A 25,597-nucleotide genomic window follows, 5' to 3' on the forward strand; every position below is an offset into this window, starting at 1 on the left:
TCTGTACCCTCTCTATTGCAATCACATCTTTCCTGTACTGTGGTGACCAGAACTGCATGCAGTACTCAGGTTGTCCGTATCCTGTGAACAAGCAGATATAACAATGGATTTTGGGATTAAGAAGGGTCACCCACCCTCGTGAATTCCTCCAAAGACGTGCAGTTTCGGTCGTACTCGCCTCTGCACCGTGTTTAGGAGTTCCACACAGCCAACTCTCTGTAACTCTTTGGGAACCCAGTCTCGAAAACCTGAAAACAGAAACTGAAATGAGAAAATACGCCATGGAAGAGGATTCCTATTGAATGGCACCGATTAATAATGGAGCTACAACGCGCTGACTCTACATTTACTGCTAGTAAACATGCACTTTCACTGGAAATACATTGACTAATTTATTGCCTCTATGGCACGTGACAGCCAGAAACCAGCACAGCTCCCATGTTGGAGAGTACTGTATATATTTTTTGAAAGGACAGGATCCTCACACACATCTGTAACCTGTTCTGCTAAAGTCACAAAGTCCAATTGCTCTTTGACAATTCTTAGCTCAATCAGAAGTTTACAGAATCACAGAGTGGTTACAGCACAGAAGCAGCCCATTCGGCCCGTGCCGGTTCTCTGCAAGAGCACCTCAGCTAGTCCCACCCCCCTGTCCTTTCCCCGTAGCCCTGTACATTTTTTTCCTTCAGGTAATTATCCAACTCCCCTTTGAAAGCCACAATTGCATCTGACTCCACCAAACTTTCAGGCAGAGCATTCCAGATCCTAACCACTCGCTGCGTAAAAAAACTTTTTTCCTCATGTCGCCTTTGGTTCTTCTGCCAATCACCTTAAATCTGTGTCCTCTGGTTCTTGACCCTTCCGCCAATAGAAACAGTTTCGCTCGATCTACTCTGTCCAGACCCCTCATGATTTTGAACACCTCTATCAAATCTCCTCTCAATCTTCTCTGCTCCAAGGAGAACAATCCCAGCGTCTCCAGTCTTCCATGTAACTGAAGTCCCTCATCCCTGGAATCATTCTCATAAATCTTTTCAGCACCCTCTCCGAGACCCTCTCTTCACATCCTTCCTAAAGTGCGGTGCCCAGAATTGGACACAAGACTCCAGTTGAGGCCGAACCAGTGTTTTATAAAGGTTCATCATAACTTCCTTGCTTTTGTACTCTATGCCTCTATTTATGAAGCCCAGGGTCCTGTAAGCTTTTTTAACCACTTTCCCAACCTGCCCTGCCACCTTCAATGATTTGTGCGCATATACCCCCAGATCTCTCTGGCCATGCACACACTTGTTTTTGATGTTTTTGTATCTTCACAATCCTCCCTCGGAGAACAGTGCGACGTAGTGCAAGGATTTGGCGGCTGATTAAAATGCAATACACTGGAGATACACTGGCTAAGTTACCACCTCTATGACAAGTTACAGCCAGAAATGAGCAAATCTCCTGTGCGCCATGGGAGGTTATAAGGTATGGTATTTTTTAAATATGTAATAAACATGATTGTTGCATGCAGTGTGTTATTCTTCTGTAACTGGTTCTTCTAAGGCCACAAAGTGTAATTACTCTTACAAAATGCAGTTTCAGTATCTTCATACTCTTCTGATGGACAATGGTGTGAAATAGTGGAAGGGTTCGCAGACTGATTTAACAGTCCGACAGGTCACAACATGAATGATCCATCCAGGAGCTGTAACCCTCTTTAAACCAGCTGATAGGGGATTAGTCTACACAGGAAGAGGGTTTTATGGACTTGTGCAATCTTCTTCTAAGGCAGTCACCCAGTTGAGGATGACTTGCTTCCACACTAAAATGAGTTCTACGATCACTGATGAGTCCAATGCGGGATCTACAGTCTCTGTCACAGGTGGGGCAGACAGTGGTTGGAGGGACGGGTGGGTGAGGTGCTTGGGTTGTCGTGCGCTCCTTCCGCTGTTTGTACTTGGCTTCCGCGTGCACCCGACGATGTGGCCCGCCCACCGGAGCTGGTCGAGCGTGGTCAATGCCTCGATACTGGAGATGATTAGCATGTGAAGAGACTCCGCTTGTACAATACAATGAGGGAAGGTCACCCGCCAGAAACAAGCATCCCGCTGGGTGTCAACCCAGAACTCAGAGCAGGAAATCCGGTCTCTACCCACCGGGGCTGTCTGGAGCTATTTCAAACCCTGCACCGACTGACGCCCAGAGGAGAATGCTACCACTAAGACAAAGGCTTGCTCACAATCGAGAGCTGGGAATGTGATTTTCTGCTGGGCAGTGTTTCCTGTACTGCAATGACTGGTTTTATTTTATATTTTGTGTGACGGGATGGTTGCATATGTGGTCACGTGACGTCCAAAGTGCACATGCGCAGCCCAAATCTTTTCTTTATATGTCTGAGGCTGAACCAGACTGTTCGCAACCTTGATGTCATATTTAACCCTGAAATGAGTTTGCGACCACATATCCGCAGCATAACTAAAACCGCCTATTCCCACCTCCATAACACCGCCCGTCTCTGCCCTTGCCTCAGCTCATCTGCTGCTGAAATCCTCATCTATACCTTTGTTACCTCTAGACTTGACAATTCCAATGCACTCCTGGCTAGCCTCCCACATTCTACCCTCCGTAAACTCGAGGTGATCCAAAACTCGGCTGCCCGTGTCCTAACTCGCTCCAAGTCCCGCTCACCCATCATCCCTGTGCTCGCTGACCTACATTGACTTCTGGTTAAGCAATGCAGCGATTTCAAAATTCTCATCCTTGTTTTCAAATCCTTCCATGGCCTCACCCCTCCCCATCTCTGTATTCTCTTCCAGCCCCACAACCCCTTCCCCTCCCCCGCCACCTCCCCACCCCGAGATAAAACTGAAGGAAATCCTTATTAGGCGGGAAATTGTGTTAGGGAAATTGATGGGATTGAAGACCGATAAATCCCTGGGGCCTGATAGTCTGCATCCCAGAGTACTTAAGGAAGTAGCCCTAGAAATAGTGGATGCATTGGTGATCATTTTCTAACATTCCATGGATTCTGGATCGGTTCCTATGGACTGGAGGGTAGCTAATGTAACACCACTTTTTTAAAAAGGAAGGAGAAAGAAAATGGGTAATTATAGACCGGTTAGCCTGACATCAGTAGTGGGGAAATTGTTGGAATCAATTATTAAAGATGAAATAGCAGCACATTTGGAAAGCAGTGACGGGATTAGTCCAAGTCAACATGGATTTATGAAAGGGAAATCATGCTTGACAAATCTTCTGGAATTTTTTGAGGATGTAACTGGTAGAGTGGACAAGGAAGAACCAATAGATGTGGTGTATTTGGACTTTCAAAAGGCCTTTGACAAGGTCCCACACAAGAGATTGTTGTGCAAAATTAAAGCACATGGTATTGGGGGTAATGTTCTGATGTGGAAAGAGAACTGGTTGGCAGACAGGAAGCAGAGAGTCGGGAGAAACGGGTCCTTTTCAGAATGGCAGGCAGTGACTAGTGGGGTGCCGCAGGGCTCAGTGCTGGAACCCCAGCTATTTACAATATACATTAATGATTTGGATGAGGGAATTGAGTGTAATATCTCCAAGTTTGCAGATGACACTAAGCTGGGAGGCGGTGTGAGCTGTGAGGAGGACGCTAAAAGGCTGCAGGGTGACTTGGACAGGTTAGGTGAGTGGGCAAACGCGTGGCAGATGCAGTATAATGTGAATAAATGTGAGGTTATTCACTTTGGTGGCAAAAACACAAAGGCAGAATATTATCTGAACGGCGGCAGATTAGGAAAAGGGGAGGTGCAACGAGACCTGGGTGTCATGATACATCAGTCATTGAAAGTTGGCATGCAGGTACAGCAGGCAGTGAAGAAGGCAAATGGTATGTTGGCCTTCATACCTAGGGGTTTTGTGTATAGGAGCAGGGAGGTCTTACTGCAGTTGTACAGGGCCTTGGTGAGGCCTCACCTGGAATATTGTGTACAGTTTTGGTCTCCAAATCTGAGGAAGGACATTCTTGCTATTGAGGGAATGCAGCGAAGGTTCACCAGACTGATTCCCGGGATGGCTGGACTGACATATGAGGAGAGGCTGGATCGACTGGGCCTGTATTCACTTGAGTTTAGAAGGATGAGAGGGGATCTCATAGAAACATATAAAATTCTGACGGGACTGGACAGGTTAGATGCAGGAACAATGTTCCCGATGTTGGGGAAGTCCAGAACCAGGGGACATAGTCTAAGAATAAGGGGTAAGCCATTTAGGACTGAGATGAGGAGAAACTTCTTCACTCAGAGAGTTGCTAACCTGTGGAATTCCCTACCGCAGAGAGTTGTTGATGCCAGTTCATTGGATATATTCAAGAGGGAGTTAGATATGGCCCTTAAGGCTAAGGGGATCAAGAGGTATGGAGAGAAAGCAGGAAAGGGGTACTGAGGTGCATGATCAGCCATGATCTTATTGAATGGTGGTGCAGGCTCGAAGGGCCGAATGGCCTACTCCTGCACCTATTTTCTATTTTTCTATGCCCTCTTGATCATCCCCGATTATAATCGCTCAAACATTGGTGGCCGTGCCTTCTGTTGCCTGGGCCCCAAGCTCTGAAATTCCCTCCCTAAATTTCTCCGCCTCTCTAACTCTCTTTCCTCCTTCAAAATGCTCCTTAAAACCTACCTCTTTGACCAAGCTTTTGGTCACCTGTCTACTTACGCTGCTCAGTTTTTATCTAATAATACTCCTGTGAGACTTTTCACTACGTTAAAGGTGCTATATAACTACAAGTTTTTGTTGTTGTATATATATATATAGGTGGTTAGAGAATTTTAAGGTCACTTACAGGAATGAAAATAACTTTCTGACAACCCGTGGACCTGAAATCTCATTTTTTTTACATGAAAAATGCATCAGGAAATCGCACGAACATGTGCCTTCAATTGTGGGATTTGCTCAGGTGCCATTTTGTTGCTCACGATGGAGAAAATGTGGAAGTTTTCATGGAAAGAGGAGTTCCATCTTTGTACATCACAGGTTTCAGCTGCGCCACAGCTGAAACCTGTGAGTCTGAAGGTCATGGGTTCAAATCCCCATCCAGGGACATGAGGACATCAATCTCGGTTGACAGGCTGTCGTCTTTCGGATGAGATGTTAAACCGATGACCTGTTTGCTCTCTCGTGGAGATGTAAAAGATCCCCTACTCACAATTTTGAAGAAGAGCAGGGGAGTTATCCCCAGTGTCCTGGACAACATTTATCCCTCAATCAACACCTAAAATAAATGATCTGGTCAGTTGTCTCATTGCTGTTTGTGGGAGTTTGCTGTATTTCCTACATTACAACAGTGACTGCACTTCAAAAAGTACTTCAATGGTTGGACAAACAACAGTGTGATAATGACTGGACAGTGTGGTTTTATGAGTGTTGACTGAGGAATAAATACTGGCCTAGGGCACCAGGGAGAACTCCGTGCTCTTTGCTGAAATAGTGCCGTGTGATTTACATCCACCTGAGAGGGCAGACGGGGCCTCGCTTTAACATCGCATCTGAAAGACAGTGCAGCGCTCCCCTCAGTACCCCACTGGAGTGACAGCCTAAACCTTGTGCCCAAGTCCCGTGGAGTGGGAGTTGAACCCTCGACCTTGTGGCACAGCACAGCGAGAGTGCTTCCCACTGAGATGCGTTTGGACTTACTAAAACCGTCTTAACCACTTACCTAATGGTGGCCCGTGAGTCATGAGAACATCAATACCCTCTGGAATTAGATTCCATTTGTCCAGCAGAGACTGGCCTCTGGGTAGGTTGAAGCCCCAGCCGTTAAACCATGGTGTCCTGCAAGAGAGAGAACAAATAATGTCAGTGCTGTGGGGTGCCTGCATGACCCCCTCCACCTCACACCTAAATGGGAGTGATCTTGTCCCATGAGGCGGGCCACATGGTAGAGATGGAGTGTGTAACTCTCTGAGCCTGAGAAATAACATGTGCCTGGTTTCTTGCAGTAATGTTGATTCACACGCCTGAACCCCAAACTCATTACAGCTCACCAAATGAAGCTCCGATCGATCCGAGTGGCCCAGACTTGTGCTCTCTTGATTTCTGATGACCCAGTCAAGCAACGCCTTGAATCTTTCTGCACTTTCCTTCATGTTCATTCATTATAAGAACATAAGAAATAGGAGCAGGAGTAGGCCATTGGGCCCTTCGAGCCTGCTCCGCCATTTAATGCTTTATCAAATTGCCTTAAAACATTGACTTGGGAAGCTCTCCATGCTACTACTAATTCTCAATTAGCGATACCCAGGTTAAAATGAAGCCTTAAACTAGGGACTGTAATGTATTTGCTTCATGGGTTCTTTGCTTAAGAACACATTGCTATTAAGAACTAGTTGGTTTATCAGCAAAAGGTTTAACAATCGCACTATACATTCATTATGAGTTCATCCACCAGGCTCACAACCACCTGCCTCATCGTGGATCCCCTGAACCCAACTGGCTGGGGTTTTATTGAGAATTGTGAACATCATGTGACTGGCTAAACCAGTCCCAACTCAACAGCTCTACCAACCTGTGAGCATACTCACAGGTATATACATTACGGGGACCATTTAAAAAAAATATAAAACTAGCATAGTCTTTTTCGCAAGTCCGGTATTTATTCCGAAAGACCTTTTGTCAAAATGACAATTTCTAGGATGTGACTAAGTTGAACAAAAAGCGCAGATACCTGGAAATGTCATACTGGTAACATTCTGTAACTGATTTTGGAGAAACACAGAACGCCACAGCCATTCGGCCCATCGAGTTCAGACTGGTCTTTCTTTCCACATGGACCAGCTAGTCTAACCCCCATTCTCCTGCTCACTCCCCCCTATGCTTCAAGATGTCCAAGAGCAGCTAATGATCCGGAGATGTGAGTTCAAATCCCATCACGGCAGCTGGGGAATTTAAATTCAATAAATCTGGAAGAAAAAGCTAGTGTCAGTAATGGTGACCAAGAAACTACCGGATGGTTATAAAAACCCATCTGGTTCACTAAAGCCCTTTAGGGAAGGAAATCTGCCGTCCTTACCTAGTCTGGGCCTATATGTGACTCCAGACCCACAGCAATGTGGTTGACTCTTAACTGCCCTTGGAAATGGCCTAGCGAGACACTCAGTTGTAGAGAAGGCAGCTCACCACCACCTTCTCAAAGACAATTAAGGATGGGCAATAAATGCTGGCCTTGCCAGCGACGCCCACATCCCATGAATGAATAAAAAAGTTGCGTATATATTACACCCACAACCCCCACCCCCCTCCCCACCCCCCCAACCACGCATACAATAACACACACGCGTACACAAACACACACACACTTCACAATGGGGTTAAAATTCCGGTTGGAGGCTTCCTTGAGACGAATGCCTCCGACCCGAAATTTTTTTTGCCAAAGTACCCAGTGGTCCCGGTGGTGCCTTCGATTCTGGTCGGAAGCCTTCATTCGATGCATAGCGTACAGGGACAGGACTTCCCCGTAGTTACGAGAAAGCTGGAATCACGTGGGCCTGGATTACCAATCACTGCAATCGAGTTCCCATTATTATCAATGAGAATAAACCCCTAAGACAATAAACACAGCATAATAAATAAATAAAACACATCACATATTTAAAATTAATTGAAATTAAAGTTAATTAAATGTTTTAGAGAAAAAAATATTTTTTGAATTTTTTTTTCAATGTGTTTTAATACGGTTTAAAATAAACTTAGCTTAATAGACAGGGTTTTTAACATAAAAATGTGTATTTAAATTTAATCTTTATATGTTTTAAAATTTTTACGCTGGTAAAAGTAAGCTATGTGCCTGCTTTTACCAGGCATAAGAGTTTGAAGGACATTCACTGGGCAGAGTTAGGCAAATAGCCCAATCTCTCCCGCATAAATATCCTTCTCCCGGGAATGCGGAGGATTTGTCAAGAGAAATCTTGACAGATCGGAAAAGCCGATTTTTTGCACATGCACATCGTGCCCCGAAAACCGGCTTTTGAGAGGACTCGTCGAGTCCGTCTGCACTTTGTACACACCCGGCGAGGCCGGAATTTTAGCCCCATTGTAAATAAGATGGAATTTTCATCTTCACTGGGGTTTCCCAGATCAGGTAATGCGCTCCTGTGTAGTCACCAATGGCACTCTGAACCGAGTCATCAACAGGTGTACAAAACCAACCCAAGGCAACTGGCAGGCACTTAATAACACACACAAGCACATTATACACTCAATAACACACACACGCACATTATACACTCAATAACACACACACAAACCCACATACGCGCACACAAACCCAGACATACACTAAACACACAAACACACACCCACACACAAACACACACCTACACAAACTCAGAAACATAAGACACTTTAGATGCCACTTGTAAATCTTTCAGCATGGTGTCTAGGTTGCTCACCTTTTAATCTTTGCTACAGGTTTGATTTTTCAAAAATCGACTGCCCTCCTGAAAGATTAAAGCAGTCTCCCCTCCCCTATGTAATTGGGGTTTTAAACTCCCCCTGCAATGGGGTAATTCCTGACGAATTATCTTCTGCAGAAGGACACGGGATTGTTGCAGCGAGCCCAGTCAACGTTAGAGGAAATGAACAAATGCTGGCATGTCCCTTTCTGTGCCCCCGCTATTTTATCTTAACTCGATGCTTTGTAGAGAGGGTTAGAGCTAACAATAAACCGTCCTCACTCGAGAAGGTTGAGATTGCAGCATCCTGATTGTACCTTTACAACAGAATCCATTTGACCTCTCTGTCAATATTCAATCACAAGTCTTCAAAACACTTAATTGACACACTTCAGCCTTAAGATCTGATTGGGTTTCAGGGAAGGGAACTGTTCCACTGAATACAAAAAAGAGGGTGTAAGGCCAAGGTTACAATGTTAGATATGATATTCTATTTCTTATGATTGTATTTACAGTAATGGCAGAGGGAATAGGCTGGATGCTGCGTTCTAACTCTCCATCCACCTCTGAGAATCCAATGCATATACTTGACATGAACTGGAAATCAGTAAATCTGACATCAGTCTTCACCATTTGTACTTGAATCCTTTCAAGACGATTTTCTTATACAGTAAACGAAATGTTTAAAATAAATAAAGACTTTCATTTATATAGTGCCTTTCATGAGTGCCAGACATCCCAAAGCACTTCGCAACCAATGAGGTGTAGTCACTGTTGTAATGTGGGAAGCGCAGCAGCCAATTTATGCACAGCAAGCTCCCACATGTGATAATGGCCAGACAATCTGTTTTAGTGATGTTGATTGAGGGATAAATATTGGCCAAGGGATAACTCTCCTGCTCTTCTTTGAAATAGTGGCCATGGGATCTTTTACATCCACCTGAGAGAGCAGACGGGGCCTCGGTTTAACATCTCATCCGAAAGACGGCACCTCCGACAGTGCAGCGCTCCCTCAGCACTGCGTTGGAGCATCAGCCTAGATTCTGTCTCCGCAGTGAGGACTTGGACCCACAACCTTCTGACGCAGAGGCGAGAGAGAGTGCTAGCCACTGAGCCACAGCTGACACCATTGGGAAACAGCACCTTCCGTGTAGCAACTGATGAGAGTTGTTGATAAATGTGTGCCTTTTACATCCGTTAACTGTTGGAAGTCTTTAAAAGGCTAAAGATTTGCCAACCTTGCACCCGTGTTTTTGGGCAATATTTAGCTGTTTTTGGCAGAAAACGGTACAGCGGAAAATTCAGAGAGGCCTTGTGCCGCGGTTTTCAAATACCCCTGGGGGGAACGACCACCACTGTGCAAGACTCAAAATAGCGCTTTCGCCAAAAATTTGGCTCAGCGTGCACCTGCACTCTGCGCGAAAAAAACCGCCAAGAAAAAACCTGCGTGCAGCCCTTGGAACAGCGGCAGTTGTGAAGACCTGCAAAAAAGATAAGTTAAACTTTGTATTTTAAATTATTTTTCCGCAATTTGATACTTAAGTGTCTTGTGAATGTTTTGTGATGTTTTGTTTTTTGCAATTTTTATTTAGTGTTTCGTGCCCTCCCAAGGCCTCTCTCGCAGCGGTATCGGCCTCGGAGAAAAGTTGTAGAAAATTCGCGGTTCGCGAATCCTCGTGCAACACTGATTTTTACCGCTGCGCAAATTGAGGCCCGAATTTTAGGTTTCGTAGCGGTAGCGACGTGGAAGCGGAAAAAATACCGTTTTCACCAAAAATTGACTTTCTAGCCCATTGTGTTGCACTGCTTTCTAATTCCCGCCCACCCTCTGGACCTTTCTTCCAGAAATCACTTTGCCCTGCTGTCTTCCTCCTTGTCTTCAAAAGCTCGCTAAAAAAACCCAACTTTGCTTTGACTGCTCCTTTGATCTACTTTCCTTCCGTTCCTTCCCGAGGCTGCTGGTTGCTGAATGCTGTGAGGTGTTTCCTTTACGTGAGAAAACACTGGACAAATGCACTTATCTCCCAATCTCGTTCTGCCAAAACAAGCTCCACATAACCACATCTCAGCAAAAATAATCTTCAAAAGCCACTCACCATGACACTCCCTCATTCCACTATATATCGCAAAGAAATAGTTAGTACGCGCCAAAAATTGCACAAAAATGTAAGGAAAAGAAAGACTTGCACTTATATAGCGTCTTTCACAACCACTGGACGTCCCAAAGCGCTTTACAGCCATTGAAGTACTTTTTGAAGTGTAGTCACCGTTGTAGTGTAAGAAACGCGGCAGCCAATTTGTGCACAGCAAGCTCCCACAAACAGCAATGTGATAATAACCAGATAATCTGTTTTTTTGTGATACTGATTGAGGGATAAATATTGGTCCAGGACACCGGGGATAACTCTCCTGCTCATCTTCAAAATAGTGCCAAAATCTTTTACGTCCACAGCACTGCACTGGAGTATCAGCCGAGATTTATTTGCTCAAGTCCCTGGAGTGGGATTTGAACCCACAACCTTCTGACTGAGAGGCGAGAGTGCTGCCCAAGTTTTCAGTGCAGTAAATGTTTAGCTTCCCAGTTGTTTTCTGGCATGGTGGTGGTTAGAAGCTGGAGGGGTAAAAGTGAAGAGAACGGATTTGTTCCAGTTCCCAAATGTGATGCACAGGTTGTGAACAGTCTGGTTCATCATGAGATACGAGAGGCCAGGGAGCTGGTGTGTCGAAGACGATGACTTCGGTCTTCACAGTACTTAGCTGGACCAAGTTTTTTTTTAAAAACAGCACAGAAGGCTATTCAGCCCATCGAGCCCGTGCCAGCTCTCAACTAGTCACACTATCGTCCCTTTCCGTGTGTAATGAATGCACCTGTGAATATGCTCAGATGGGTTTTTACAACAATCCGGTAGTTTTATGGGCACGAGCTATTCATTCAAGATTTATTTAATTAACTAAACTTAAATTTCACCAACTGCTATGGTGGGATTTGAACTCATGTCTCAGCATCATTAGTCCAGGCCTCTGGATTATTAATCCAGTAACATAACTACTATGCTGCCACTCCCTGCAGCAACCGCACAGCTTTGTGTCCCATCTCACATCCTTTTAATCCCACCTGACTACCATGATAAAGGTCACCCCAGATGCTCGAAGGGTCACCCCAGATGCTCGAAAGGTCACCGCAGATGCTCGAAAGGTCACCACAAATGCTCGAAAGGTCACCGCAGATGCTCGAAAGGTCACCCCAGATGCTCGAAAGGTCACTGCAGATGCTCGAAAGGTCACCCCAGATGCTCGAAAGGTCACTGCAGATGCTCAAAAGGTTACCCAGATGCTCGTATCTTGGAATTTCCAAAGGTTGCAACTGCTCACCAGCACAGTCTGCATCGAGTTTGCTTGAGAGGGCAGACGGGGGCCTCGGTTTAACGTCTCAAGGGCACCTCCGCCAAGTGAATCCAATCAGTGTGCAGAATATTCGAGGCCCAACATGGGGTAGCACGCTTGTTTAGGAAAGTTGGTAGAGAGCTGCGGAAGTTGCTGGAGCCAAAGTCTATAGGTAGGTTTGTGATAGCTGTGGCTCAGTGGGCAGCACTCTCGCGTCTGCATCAGAAAGTTGTGGGTTCAAGCCCCACTCCAGAGACTTGAGCACCAAAATCTACGTTGACGTTCCCAGTGCAGTACCGAGGGAGCGCTGTACTGTCGGAGGTGCCGTCTTTTGGATGAGACGTTAAACCGAGGCCCCGTCTGCTCTCTCGGGTGGACGTAAAAGATCCCATGGCACTATTTCGAAGAAGTGCAGGAAGCTTGCTGTCTGCAAATCATAAAAATTTACAGCATAGAAGGAGGCCATTTTGGCCCATCGTGTTCATGCTGGCCGAAAAAGAGCTATCCAGCCTAATTCCACTATCAGGCTCTTGATCCATAGCCCTGTGGGTTACGGTACTTCAAGTGCACATCCAAGTACTTTTTAAATGTGATGATGTTTCTGCCTCAACCACCCTTTCAGGCAGTGAGTTCCAGACCCCCATCACCCTCTGAGTTTAAATAGTTGTGCTCGAGTATGCTTTAATCAATTACTTTATTGCCTGCCGCATTTCCTGCACAGTGACTACACTTCAAAAGTACTTCAGTGGCTGTGAAGCGCTTTGGGACGTCCGGAAGTTATGAAAGGCGCTATATAAATACTAGTTTTTTTCTTTCAATGATAAATGATTAATGGCAGGAGCCATTAATCTTAGGGAGGGTTGGGGGGGGGGGGGGTGCGGGGGGATTTCCTGGAGTGCGCTAGGGGTAGCCAACCCTCCATGATTGCGCTAGAGTCTGCAGGAATTCAAACTGGTCTCCTAGATACCGCTGCGAGTATCCCCGTGAGGAAATACGAAAGGGATGTTGAAGAAATATTTTCTTCAGATTCTTTTTGAACACTTTAGTTGGATAAATATTGGATATGGGGGAAAACAGTGTCCGTTTCATCGGGTGGGGCGGATCGGGGTAGGAGGTCATGTGACTAAAGTGCCAGTAATACGTCCGACTCAGACCCAGCAACCCTGGAGAGCGCCGATATTTGTAGAGGGTTCCTGGCAGTCTATATTCCCTCAATCATCGTATTATCTGGTCATTATCACATTGCTGTTTGTGGGAGCGTGCTGTGTGCAAATTGGCTGTCGTGTTTCCCACATTACAACAGTGACTACACTCCAAAATGTACTTAATTGGCTGTAAAACAATTTAAGACGTTCCGGTGGTCGTGAAAGGCGCTATATAAATGCAAGTCTTTCTAATTTTTTTTTCCAGACCTGGCCCATTCAAATTTTCGAGAATGCGTGGTTTCTCCCGATTCAGAGTTGGTGAGCGGCTTGCGCGGGATCTCCAGACCGCTGGACAGCCGCGCGGCTTAGCAAGAACCTCACCAGCAGCTTGTCAATATTTGAGAGGGTCTCGATATTTGCAGCAGTGCCACCGCTGGCAAGAGGCTGTAATTACAGCACGCTTAATTAACACAACTACCTCCCAGCATACAAGTGGATATGGGGAATTTATAATATAAAAATAAGGACGAAACGTGTGGCTTTGAAATGCTGACTGGTCTAATTATCCCCCTCTAACCTCCCTTCACTTGAAGACTACACGGTGAAACACGAAGCTGACTAATTACGAAGAAGGACTAAATTGAGAGATAGAAAACACACCTCTGCAATGCTTCAGCAACCTGACCATAATCATTTTAACTAAAGCTTCACTCTTTGCATCTCTAATTACATTAGACAAAACTGACAAAGACCAACGCTGTCCCAATTAATAATTCAGGTAATTGAATAGGATATTAATGACTGCAGCAGGTAATTGAATATTCACACATATTAAATCAAAGTACTGCTGTAATTCCCGGCTAAATGCGCACTCTGCTGATGTCTTGCTGTTATGTTGAATCGAGTGCAGTGCATGTGACTGGGGGGAGGGGGTAAAGGGGACATAATGGGAACAGGAGGAGGCCGTTCCGCCCTGTGAGCCTGTCCCGCCATTCAAAGAGATCACAGCTGATCTGTACCCTATCTCCATCCACCCGCCTTGACTCCATATCCCTTCATACCCTTGACTAGCAAGAATCTATCAATCTCAGATTTAATTGAGCTGCATCTACTGTTTATTGTGGGGGATAGTTCCACCCTTTCAGTGAAGAAGTGTTCCCTAACTTTTTTCTCGAATGGCCTGGCTCTGGGACAGGGGGGGTGAGAAAGAATCATCGGCACCCATTAGATGCGGATACCCCCACTGGAGGTCTACCCAGTACTCGAAGCCGGGCCCTTCTCGAACCAGCACACGATCCGATTGTGCAGATCCAAAACGAGGACCAACTAGGTAGCCGGGTATTTGGATGTTGGGCTTTATTTCAAGGGGGATAGAGTATAAAAGCAGAGAAGTCCTTCTACAGCTGTACAGGGTACTGGTGGGGCCACACCTGGAGTACTGCATACAGTTTTGGTCTCCGTATTTAAGAAAGGATATACTTACTTTGAAGGTTCAGAGAAGGTTCACTCGGTTGATTCCGGAGAAGAGGAGGTTGACTTATGAAGAAAGGTTGAGTAGGTTGGGCCTGTACTCATTGGAGTTCAGAAGAATGAGAGATGATCTTATCGAAACATATAAGATAATGAGGGGGCTCGACAAGGTGGATGCAGAGAGGATATTTCCACTCATAGGGGAAACTAAAACTAGGGAACATAGTCTCAGAATAAGGGGCTGCCCATTTAAAACTGATGAGGAGAAATTTCTTCTCTCAGAGGGTTATAAATCTGTGGAATTCTCTGCCCCAGAGAGCTGTGGGGCTGGGTCATTAAATATATTTAAGGCGGAGATAGACAGATTTTTGAGCGATAAGGGAGTAAAGAGTTATGGGGAGTGGGCAGGGAAGTGGAGCTGAGTCCATGATCAGATCAGCCATGATCTTATTAAATGGCGGAGCAAGCTCGAGGGGCCAAATGGCCTACTCTGACTGCTTTATAAGTTTATGTTTAATTACTGCATACTTAATAAATCTGTCACATCTGACATTCAATGTTTCTGGACGTTATTAATTTGAGAAGTACATTTAAGCAGGAACCCCCTAACAGACAAAAAGACTTGCATTTCTATAGCGCCTTTCACGACCACCTCAAAGTGCTTTGCAGCCAATGAAGTACTTTTTGAAGTGCAATGTTGGAAATGCGGCAGCCAATTTGCACACAGCAAGCAAGCTCCCACATACAGCAATATTATAATGACCAGATAATATGTTTTTGTGATGTTGATTGAGGGGTAAATATTGGCCAGGACTCGATGGATAACTCGCCTGTTCTTCTTCAAAATAGTGCCATGGGATCTTTTACATCCATCTAAAAGAGCAGTCAGGGCTTTGGTTTATCATCTCATCTGAAAAACAGCATCTCCAACAGTGCAGCTCTCCCTCAGCACTGCATTGGAGTGTCGGCTTTGATTTTTGTGCCCAAGTTCTTGGAGTGGGATTTAAACCCACAACCTTCTGACTCAGAGGTGAGTGCATTACCCACTGAGCCACAACTAACACAAAACACGACTGTTAAATACAGTGGGATAGTGATTATGATACTCTCTCACTAGCAGCAGCCCTTTGTGAACTGCTGGTCGTGGTTTGATTCAGGTAAATGGCTTGCTGGGCACAGAGAGCAGTTGGGATGGGACTGGAGTCTGTTCCTTCCCTAAAGGACATTAGTGAGAATATGACAGCTACATTGTCACTTTGTCACTGTTTCTTAAATGATAGGGGTAGGGGGAGCAGGCAGGGAGGTGGAGCTGAGTCCATGATCAGATCAGCCATGATCTTATTGAATGGTGGAACAGGCTCGAGGGGCCAAATGGCCTACTCCTGTTCCTATTTCTTATGTTCTTATTTGATTGATAGCACTATTTTATTTCCAGATTTAAAAAAAAACTGAATTCAAATTGCTATGGTGGGATTTGAATTCACATTTTGGCTAGATTATTAGTTCAGTAACATAACCACTATACTAACCACAGCCACGGCAATAGTTAATGCCAGCGTGGCTCGGTGAGTAACACTGAACAGAAGGTTGTGGGTTCAAGCCCCACTCCGGAGACTTGGGCCCATAATTGAGGCTGACACTCCCTGTGCCAGTACTGAGGGAGTGCTGCATTGTTGGAGGTGCCATCTTTCTGATGAGGTGTTAAACTGAGGCCCCATCTACCCTCTCTCAGGTGGGTGTAAAAAAATCCCACTACACTCCTTTGAAGTGTGGGAAAGTTCTCTCTGAGTCAATAGTTATTCCTCAATCAATCTATCATTAGTGAGATTACGACAACTTCATTGTCACTAGTAGTGATAGCACTTTTTTATTTACAGATTATTTAAAAAATTGAATTTAAATTTACAAATTGCTATGGTGGGATTTGAACTCGCAGTTTGCTTGGATTATTAGTTCAGTTACATAACCACTATGCTGCCACAGCTAAGGTGACAATTAAGGTCAGCCATGGCGCGGTGGGTAACTATCATATTGCTGTTTGTGGAATCTTGCTGTGTGCAAATTGGCTGCCGCGTTCCCCTACATTACAACAGTGACTACACTCCAAAAAGTATTTAATTGACTGTAAAGTGCATTGGGACGTCCGGTGGTCATGAAAGGTGCTATATAAATGCATATACTTTCTTTTGTGTAAGTCACTCAGTCAAAAGATAATTTTGAAAACAACCACCTCTCAGATAAAATTATTAGACTGCACGTCCAACTGAAACGCAACGCAGAGCGGCCTTTGCCCATTCAGAAGATCGGACAACACCAAGCAGCAAACACAGAGGTCTCTTATTCTCCTTAATGGGGACACTGGGCCAGAGCTGGCTGCTGATTTTGGACACGAGCCACACGACCCTGTTGCTGGCAGTCACTCGGGCTGCTGCTGGTCTCTCAGGCCTACAGCACCACTTGCCCTGCCAACCCCAACTTATTTATTGTTTAGCTGTTAGGTCCCGCAAGCTGAGCGGGATGCCCGGAAGGTGAGAGGGGTTGTGTCGAGAGGTCATTTTAGCTGTCACTTGTGGCTCAGTGGCTCGCACTCTCTCTCACCTCTCTGAGTCAGAAGGTTGTGGATTCAAGCCCCACTTCAGAGACTTGAGCCCATAATCTAGGCTGATGCTGCCGAGGGAGTGCGTGCTGTCGGAGGTGCCTTTTTTTCGGATGAGACCGTGGATCCATCTACCCTCTTTCTGCTAGACGTAAAAGATCCCATGACACTATTCGAATAAGAGCAGGGCAGTTCTTCCCTGTGTCCTGGCCCAATATTTATCCCTCACAAACATCACTAAAACAGATTATCCAGTCATTAACACATTGCTGTTTGTGGGAGCTTGCTGTGCGAAAATTACAACAGTGACTACAATAAAAAAAAAGTACTTCATTCTATGTAAAGTGCTTTGGGATGTCCTGGGTCATGAAAGGCGCCATGTAAATGTTCTACCTTCCTTAACAACAACAACATGTATTTATATAGCACCTTGAACGTAGTGAAACGACCCACAGGAGTATTATGAGATTAAAAATTTGACACTGAGTTTTAAAGTTTTGAAGGAGAAAAGAGAGTTAGAGAAGCAGAGAGGTTTAGGCAGGGAGTTCCAGAGCTTGGGGCCTAGGCAACAGAAGGTACGGTCACCAAAGGTTGAGCGATTATAATCAGGGATGCTCAACAGGGAAGAATTTGAGGAGTGCAGACATCTCCGGGGCTTTTGGGGCTGGAGGAGATTACAGAGATAGGGAAGGGCGAGGCCATGGAGGAATTTGAAACTAAGGGTGAGAATTTTGAAACCAAGGCGTTGCTTAACCGGAAGCCAATGTAGGTCAGCGAGCACAGAGGTAATGGGTGAACGGGACTTGGTACGATTTAGGACACGGGTTTTGGAGTTTTGGATCACCTCAAGTTTATGTAGGGTAGAATGTGGGAGGCCAGCTTGGAGTGCATTGGAATAGTCAAGTCTGGAGGTAACAAATGCATGGATGAGGGTTTCAACAGCAGATGAGCTGAGGCAAGGGCGGAGACGGGCGATGCTACAGAGATGGAAATAGGCGGTCTTAGTTATGCTGTGGGTATGTGGTCGAAAGCTCATTTCAGGTCAAATATGACACCAAGGTTGCGAACAGTCTGGTTCAGCCTCAGACAGAAGTTGGGGAGAGGAATGGAGTCAGTGGCCAGGGAACAGAGTCCCCTTTATCCATCACAGTGAACCTTAAATTGCAGCAAAGTTTAACGTCAACCAAATACTGCGGATCAGCCCCTGAAATTATGCATTAATGACCCATCCAGTCCATGCTGTGACTGTACCGGCCCATATCAAACAGACGTAACCTAACCATTCAGTCACCGATTAACTGGCAGAACCCTGGTTGCATATACAACACCTAAACAGGTCATTCGGCCCAACCAGTCCATACCGGCGTTTATGCTCCACTCGAGCCTCCTTCCGTCTTTCCCCATCTAAATCTATCAGCATACCCTCTATTTCCTTCTCCCTCATCTCCTTGTCTAGCCTCCCCTTACATGCATCTATACTATTGGCTTCAACCACTCCCTGTGGTAGCGAGTTCCACATTCTCACCACACTCAGGGTAAAGAAGTTTCACCTGAATTCCCTATTGAATTTCTGGCTGACCATCTTATATTGATGGCCTCTTGTGCTCTTCCCCACAAGTGGAAACACTGGCTGCGAAATTGCCCCTTGCCCTGATTGGGAGTGGTAACTTTCTGGGACTGGGATTTCCTGCGCACGGCCTGGACATCCCGCCAATGATGCGGAATTGGGGTGGTGCCTCTCCAAGGAAGCAGAGCGCTGTCTCTGGCGCGGCAGCGCGCACTGAGTCCCGCGCCATGCGGAGCAGGCCAGCGCTACGGGAACCATCCGCGTAGGGCTGACGCGCTACATGTCCCTCCCCTTCAATTAAAGGGGAGGGCCGCTGCACACTCTGCATGGCCCTTTGGCGGCCACCAGGGAGGCGATCGACCAGGCCAGCAGCCCTGCACCCAAAACGGAGTCTGACCTGCACGATGGCGGCCCTGTCGTTGTGAGAGCCGCCATTATCGAGCCGACGCAAGAGTCAGCCGACAAATAAAAATGGCAGCCCGGGGTTCTTTGAGGAGCTCCCCAGCGGCAGATGTCCACCAGCTACACGGTTCTCTGGTCAATTTCCCCCGAGGAGGGGGGGGGGGTGGGGGGTCTGCTCAGGGCGGGGAGGGGTTTGCTCACATGGCTACCCCCCCCCACCCCATGGAGGTGCTGACGGGGTTATAAAAAGGGGCAATTTCGGCCATACGCTCTCTCAAACCTTTCATAATGTTAAAGACCTGAATTAGGTCACCCCTGCGCCTTCTTTTTTTCCAAGAGAAAAGAGACCCAGCCTGTTCATCCTTTCCTGTTGGGTCTAACTGATAATATGACTATTAAATCTTTTTCCCCGCCCTCCCCGCAGACACATGTGCTTCTCAGAAGTGTGGGGGTATGGGGGGGAGGGAAGGGGGACGTCATTGGATCATGATCAACAACTTGAGCCCTCTTGTGATTTCCCCCTTCGCTCCTCTCCAACATCGGGCAATTATGGAGCTAATTGATTGCAGATCGAGGACGTGGAGCTGGGACCTCCCTGGCTCTGCGCTGCGCTGGGCCTTGCAGTTCATTCAGAAGCTGTGCTTGAGGTTTGGCCTTGGTTCATTACTGGCGGAGAGCGTACCATTGTGCAGGGCCATCTGCTTCATGTCGAAGGAATGCTGCAGAGATGTGGCACGCCATGAATCATGCAAAAAAAAAATAACAACTGTACAAAGGCGCACAGAAGTTTAAACTGTCCAGGGCCCATTTGCGCAGTCCCGCGTGAAGGGATTAGTAAATGTTTCTCAGGATCACTGGCATGTATTGAAGTTGCAGGCCCGAGACAGCGTCTGTATTGTTGAGAGTGTTTGATGATTATGGCAAAGGAAACACTCCAACCCTTTCTGTTCTTCAACCAGCTGAGCTGCTGAAGGACCAGGAAAGAGTGAGTGATTCCCCACTCACTCTGAGTCAGACGGTTGTGGGTTCAACTCCCACTCCGGAGTCTTGAGCACAAAAATCTAGGCCCACACTCCGTGTATTTCTATAGCGCCATTAACATTGTAAAATGTCCGAAGGTGCTTCTGAACGATGGTTTGAGAATGATGCTTGGGCTTCAAGGATTAAATTACAAGGAGAGATTACTATAATTAAGGTTGTATTTCCTAAAATTTAGAAGGTTAAGTGGTGATATGATCAAAGTTTTCGAGATAATTAGGGGAAACACCCCCCCCCCACTACCCATAAATGGCTGCGTAGTCATTTAATATGATAGAAAGACTTGCATTTATATAGCGCTTTTCACGACCACCGACGTCTCAAGGGGGACATCTTGTACCTCGCACTGGAGATCAGTGACTCCAATTTGCACACAGCAAGGTCCCGCAAACAACAATAAGATAAATGACCAGGTAGTCTGTTATTTTATAGTGATGTTGTTTGAGGGATAAATATTGGCCCCGGGGCATTGGAGAGAACTCCCCAAATCCTCTTCGAAAGAGTGCCATGGGATTGGGTCTGTTATGTCTACCTGAGAGAGCAGATGAGGCCTCGGTTTAGCATCTCATCCAAAAGACGGCACCTCAGACAGTGCAGCGCTCCCTCAGTACTGCACTGGAGTGGCAACTAAATTTTGATTTATTATGAAACCAGGCACATTTATAGTCAGGAGTTAGGCCTTATAAATACGAGGGTACAAACGCTGTCAGCTGTGGCTCAGTGGGTAGCACTCTCTAGGTGGGAGGGGCTAGGAGTAAGCAGGTACTGCTGATTACTGCAGGAGTTGGAGTGAGTTTGTAAAAAGTTGGTGTTGGGGTTTTTGGGTGTTTTTTTTCTCAAATTTTAGGGTCTTTTTGGCCCATAAACATCAGCCAGATTGCTGCTGAGGGGCCTGGGTTGCCGGGCCCCTCAGAGGACAATGCTCCGAGTGCGAATTTAATCGGGGAGAGAATGTCTTTAGAAGGGAGAAAAAAAGGCCCAAAAGATTTGGGCCGGGACTCCAGAAGGTTTGGAAAAGAAAACGTGGTGGTGGTTCACTACCAGGATAAGGAGATGCGAGCTTGGGATATTATCCAGGCAGTACATGAGGACTGCGGTGAGGGATTCGAAGTGATGGTCAGTGGCCGAGAGAAGGTGGAAAGATTTTTACTGAGCCTGAAGGTTGGTGAGAAGTACTTGGATGTATCTTTGCTGTATTCTGAAGAGGTGGTAGTTTCATTCTTAAACCTGCCTGTTTATGCTGAAGACGATGTGCTGATAAAAAAGTTGGAGTCATGGGACATTAAACTTTGCTCAATAATAAAGAGGAGATACTATCCTGGAATGCGGGTAGCCGATGGAACCCATTATGTAAAAGTGCGGTTCCCAGAGAGGGTGGAGTCATTACCCTACAGCATGAAATTCTAAACAATGGAAGGAGTGCAGTACTTCTGGGTTCTACATGATAACCAGGTGAAAGTTTGCTATTACTGTCTTGGACACGACCATTTTGTAAGAAGCTATCCAGACCTTATAACTGTTGCAAGTCTGGACACATTGCCCGGAACTGCAAGGCAGAGAGCTGTGCGGTTTGTCGCAAAGGCCCCACCCGTGAGGCCGTGAGTGTGAGGCAGAAGGAAGCTCCTTGAGCGATGAGGAGATGGAAGAAGGAGCAGGAGGTGTGAGTGCAGTTGCCAGAAGAGCGGAGCAGGCGGAGGACACAGCCGCTGAACGGAATCAGGAAAGAGTGCAAGAAGAGGCAGAAAATTGCGGAGCAGAAAACAGGATGGGGATGGTGGAAAACTCACCAAGTATGGTGGAAAAGGACAAAGTTAGCGGAGGACATCACGGGTCAGGGACAAAGTCAAGCTATAATATGGCTCGCCTTCAAGTGTCCGTAGGGGGATCAGAGGCGGGTGTGGGGAGCGGGGTAAGTGTAAGTACTCCAAAGAGAGACGGGGAGTTGTACATCTTTAGGAGCAGGAGGGGATAAAACCAGGAGAGGGGGCAAGAGGCAGGAGCCATAAAGGGGCAGCAGGACGGGAGCAGGGAGATTAAGATGCCAAAAGGGAGCAAGATGGGTGGAGACGCGCTATTGTCCCAGAGAGAGAAGAAACGGGGAGCAAGGGTCAACAGTGGAGGTGAGGCCGAAGGGAGTGGCACTGTTAGGGAAACCATGTTAGCAGGAGGACTCTCTAAGGGAGATTCTGTATCTGATGGAGAACAGGGACGGGAGATTACAGAAAAGCTCGAGAGTGAGGAGTCAGAGGAGGATGGAGACATGGAATTGGGGGGTGGGGGGGCATCATGTGGAAAGGGAAAGATTAGTGAGGGGCAGAAGGAGGGAGAAGGGGCAGTTCCACGACCTAAATTTAATGTAAGGAAGAGACTGAAACTACAGGGAAAGTTCAAACAGGACGTGAAAAAGAGCTGGAGGCTGCCGGAGAAAGCAACAGCTGCCCAATAGATTGGGAAGGAGGATGAGAGGAGGGAAGGGCCACAGATTAAATGATGATGGGGGGATTATCAGGCACACTTTTTCTATTAGGAGCCATGATTACATTGGTTATGATTAATGTGAACGGACTGAGGGGGGAGAAGAAATTGCAGCAGTTGTTGCAGTGTTTTAAAGGCACTGACCTGTTGTGTCTGCAATAAACCTTTTTGGATGAGGATATCCTAGAAAGAGTTTAGAAGGTTTGGAAGGGAGAAGTGTTTGCAAGATGCGCAAATAATAACCGTAGAGGGGTGGCTGTTTTGGTGAGTTTGTCTATAAAAGAGAATGTTGCATTGGTGGATAAGGACACTGAGGGGAGATTTTCACAGCTAAAGGTACAAATGGATGAATTGAATTGTGATCGCTTTAATATTTATGTGCCGACTGACCATTGCATGCGTCATGAGTTTTTTTCAGTGCTTATTCACAGAAGTGGCAGAAAACCCTTATATAGTGGGGGATTTTAATGTATTATTATCTCAGATGGATGTTTCAGCCCAGATGACCTTTAAGGATGATAACTTCGGAGAGATGATTGTAAAAATGATGGCAAATTTAAATTTGAGAGACTTATGGAGGGATCGGAAACCCGTATAAAGGGAATTCTCCAGAAGAGGTTGTGTGAGTGATATTTTAAAACAGAGCCAAATAGATTTTGTGTTAAAGCGGGAAGAATTAAGTTCTGAGGTGATGGAGATTTATTATAAAAAAATATTTTTTAGTGACCACTTTACTTTGGTTCTTAAAATTAGGAACAGCACAGTTAAGATCGGTCCAGGGGTGTGGATTTTAAACAATCAGTACCTGAATGAAATTGCTTTTAAAGAAGGGATTTGAAATATAATAAAGAATGCTCGGAAAGAAAAAAGAGTTGGGTGGGACAATTTCAAATATAAGGCAAAAGTTTTTTCGGTACGTTATGGGAAAGAGCAACAGCTAAACAGCGTCAAGAAGAAAATATTATCAGAAGGTTTACAGTTATCTGTATAGCAGTTGACGGAGGGGATAAGGGAGCAGAGACTAAGTGGAAGGTTTTAAAGGAAGAGTGGGAATTATTGCAAGCCGAAAAATGCAAGGGGGCCATTCTTCGCGCAAAGGCTAAAGATGCATTGGAGGGAGAAAGATGCACTCGATATTTTCTAGAGCAAGAGAAGTTGCGACAAAGATTATCATTAATTGGAGAGTTGTAGGTTGGGGAAAAGATCATTAATGAAAGTGGTGAGATTATTGAGGCAGCTAGTAGCTTTTGCCAAGAGTTATATACTAAAGAAGACATTTCCAAATTGGTGAATGAGAAGATAAGTGCTTTTATTGAAGAGGGTTTAAAGGAGGATGAGGGAAGTATGTGTGACAAAGAAGTAGGATTAGCGGAAATAAAAGTAGCAATAAGTAGAATGAAGGGGGGAAAGCCCAGTGTCCAATGGACTAAGTACAGAATTTTATAAAGAATTTTTAGTGATTTTAAGTCCATTGGTCTTAGAGATTTTTAAGGAGATTAAAACTGAGGGAAACCTGGCCCCATCTATGAGGAGAGGTATCATAAGCTTAGCTTATAAAAATAAAGGGGATAGAAGAGATTTGAAGAATTGGAGGCCCATCACATTATTAAATGTGGATTATAAGATCTTTGCGAGGGTTATGGCAAATCGTATAAAGGAGGTGATGCCGCAGATAGTTTCGCCCTCTCAGTCCTATGGAGTCATAGGCTGGGACATTGCTGACTCTGTGGTCTCAATCCGGGGTTGCGATAGAACTCATGGAAGAAAGTGGGAGAGATGCTTATGTGCTAAAGGTGAATCAAGAGAAAGCCTTTGATAGAGTCTCTCACGAGTTTTTATTGATGGTTTGGGGAAAAACTTCATTAAGTGGATAAGGATTTTTTATTCAAACACATTTAGCTGTGGTAAATGTAATGGTTTTTTATCCAAATATTTTCCAACACAGAGATCAGTGAGACAGGGTTGTTCCCTGTCCCCATTGTTGTACACATTGGTAACAGAACCATTAGGTTACATGATGCGAAAGGAACAAGGCATAGTCGGGACACTTGGGCCCAATTATTTTTAAAGTGTGCAGTTTATGCCCAAAGGTGCTGAGGAATTTTTAGATCAGCCCTTATTTTTGAACAGGTGGATCAACATTGAAGTATGGTATTATTTAATTAAGCTTTTATAAAAGCTGGTATTATATATGTGAAAGATGTATTATATGAGGTAATTCCAGGTTGGTTGGCGGAAGCGGTAGTGAGGGATATGGTTTGGGAGGAGGATCAGGAGGTAGAGGAAAAAGCAATTAAGATCATGTATGAGAAGATTGTGAGGGCAATGCTACAGGATTAGATGGAAGAAATAAATATGCAAATCTCCAAAGGAGGTACAATGCGTCTCGCTTTTTCCAAGCTTTCTGCTGGAGAAAGGGGAAGAGTTGGTCCAAGTTGACAACTGTAATACTCGAGCTTTCTATGGGGTATTTAGAGAATGGAGATTTAAGACACCTGCTGGTCAGGAGTTGTGGCAGAATGTATATCCACAGCTGGACTTCCCCAGGATTTGGAAGGGCATGTGAGCGAATTTTAAATGTCCAGAGTGGATTGAACTAGATTTCAAATTGGCTCATAATCGGATTTTTACCATGTTAGTCTAATGTAAGATTGGGTGAGTAGAGGTGGCAACTTGCCCAGTGTGTAGGACGTGGGACGAGACTCTGTCCCATTTGCTGGTGTTATGTCTGCAGTTAAAAGATTTTAAGTACTATGTTCGACAGTTGTGTGAGGTTGTCTTGCTGGGTGAGGACCGAAGAGCAAAGAATGGGAATCCCGTGGGACTCAATTTTGAGATGGGGCTTGCAGGAGAGTCTGCCCGAGTCAGGAGCAAATCATGTGGAAACTTGGGGCCAAGGTAGCAGATTGATTTTTATTTTAATTTGCCAAAGTAAAGTATTGCAATGAGTTCAGGGTCTGTGACCTTATCTCTTCTCTCACCCCAAACTGACATTAACCATCCCGCTGCTGAACACCATCAGCACTGAACTTTCCAACAACAACAACTTGTATTTCCATAGCGCCATTAATATTGTAGAATGTCCCAAGGCGCTTCAGAAAGATCATTTCAG

General features: G+C 45.6%; 1 protein-coding gene across 1 annotated transcript in view; it reads right to left on the minus strand.

The window, feature by feature from the left end:
* The window catches only part of LOC139279471 (metallophosphoesterase MPPED2), a 221,330-nt gene that overhangs the window by 8,316 nt on the left and 187,417 nt on the right, over positions 1 to 25,597 (minus strand). Inside the window, exons 4-5 of the mRNA XM_070898601.1 lie at positions 5,675 to 5,790; positions 135 to 248 (exon numbers count right to left, since the gene is read on the minus strand). Of these exons, the coding sequence (XP_070754702.1) occupies positions 135 to 248; positions 5,675 to 5,790 (230 nt within the window). The remainder of the gene's footprint in view (positions 1 to 134; positions 249 to 5,674; positions 5,791 to 25,597) is intronic.

Source organism: Pristiophorus japonicus, chromosome 14 (assembly GCF_044704955.1).
Source record: "Pristiophorus japonicus isolate sPriJap1 chromosome 14, sPriJap1.hap1, whole genome shotgun sequence".
NCBI classification, from domain to species: Eukaryota; Metazoa; Chordata; class Chondrichthyes; family Pristiophoridae; genus Pristiophorus; species Pristiophorus japonicus.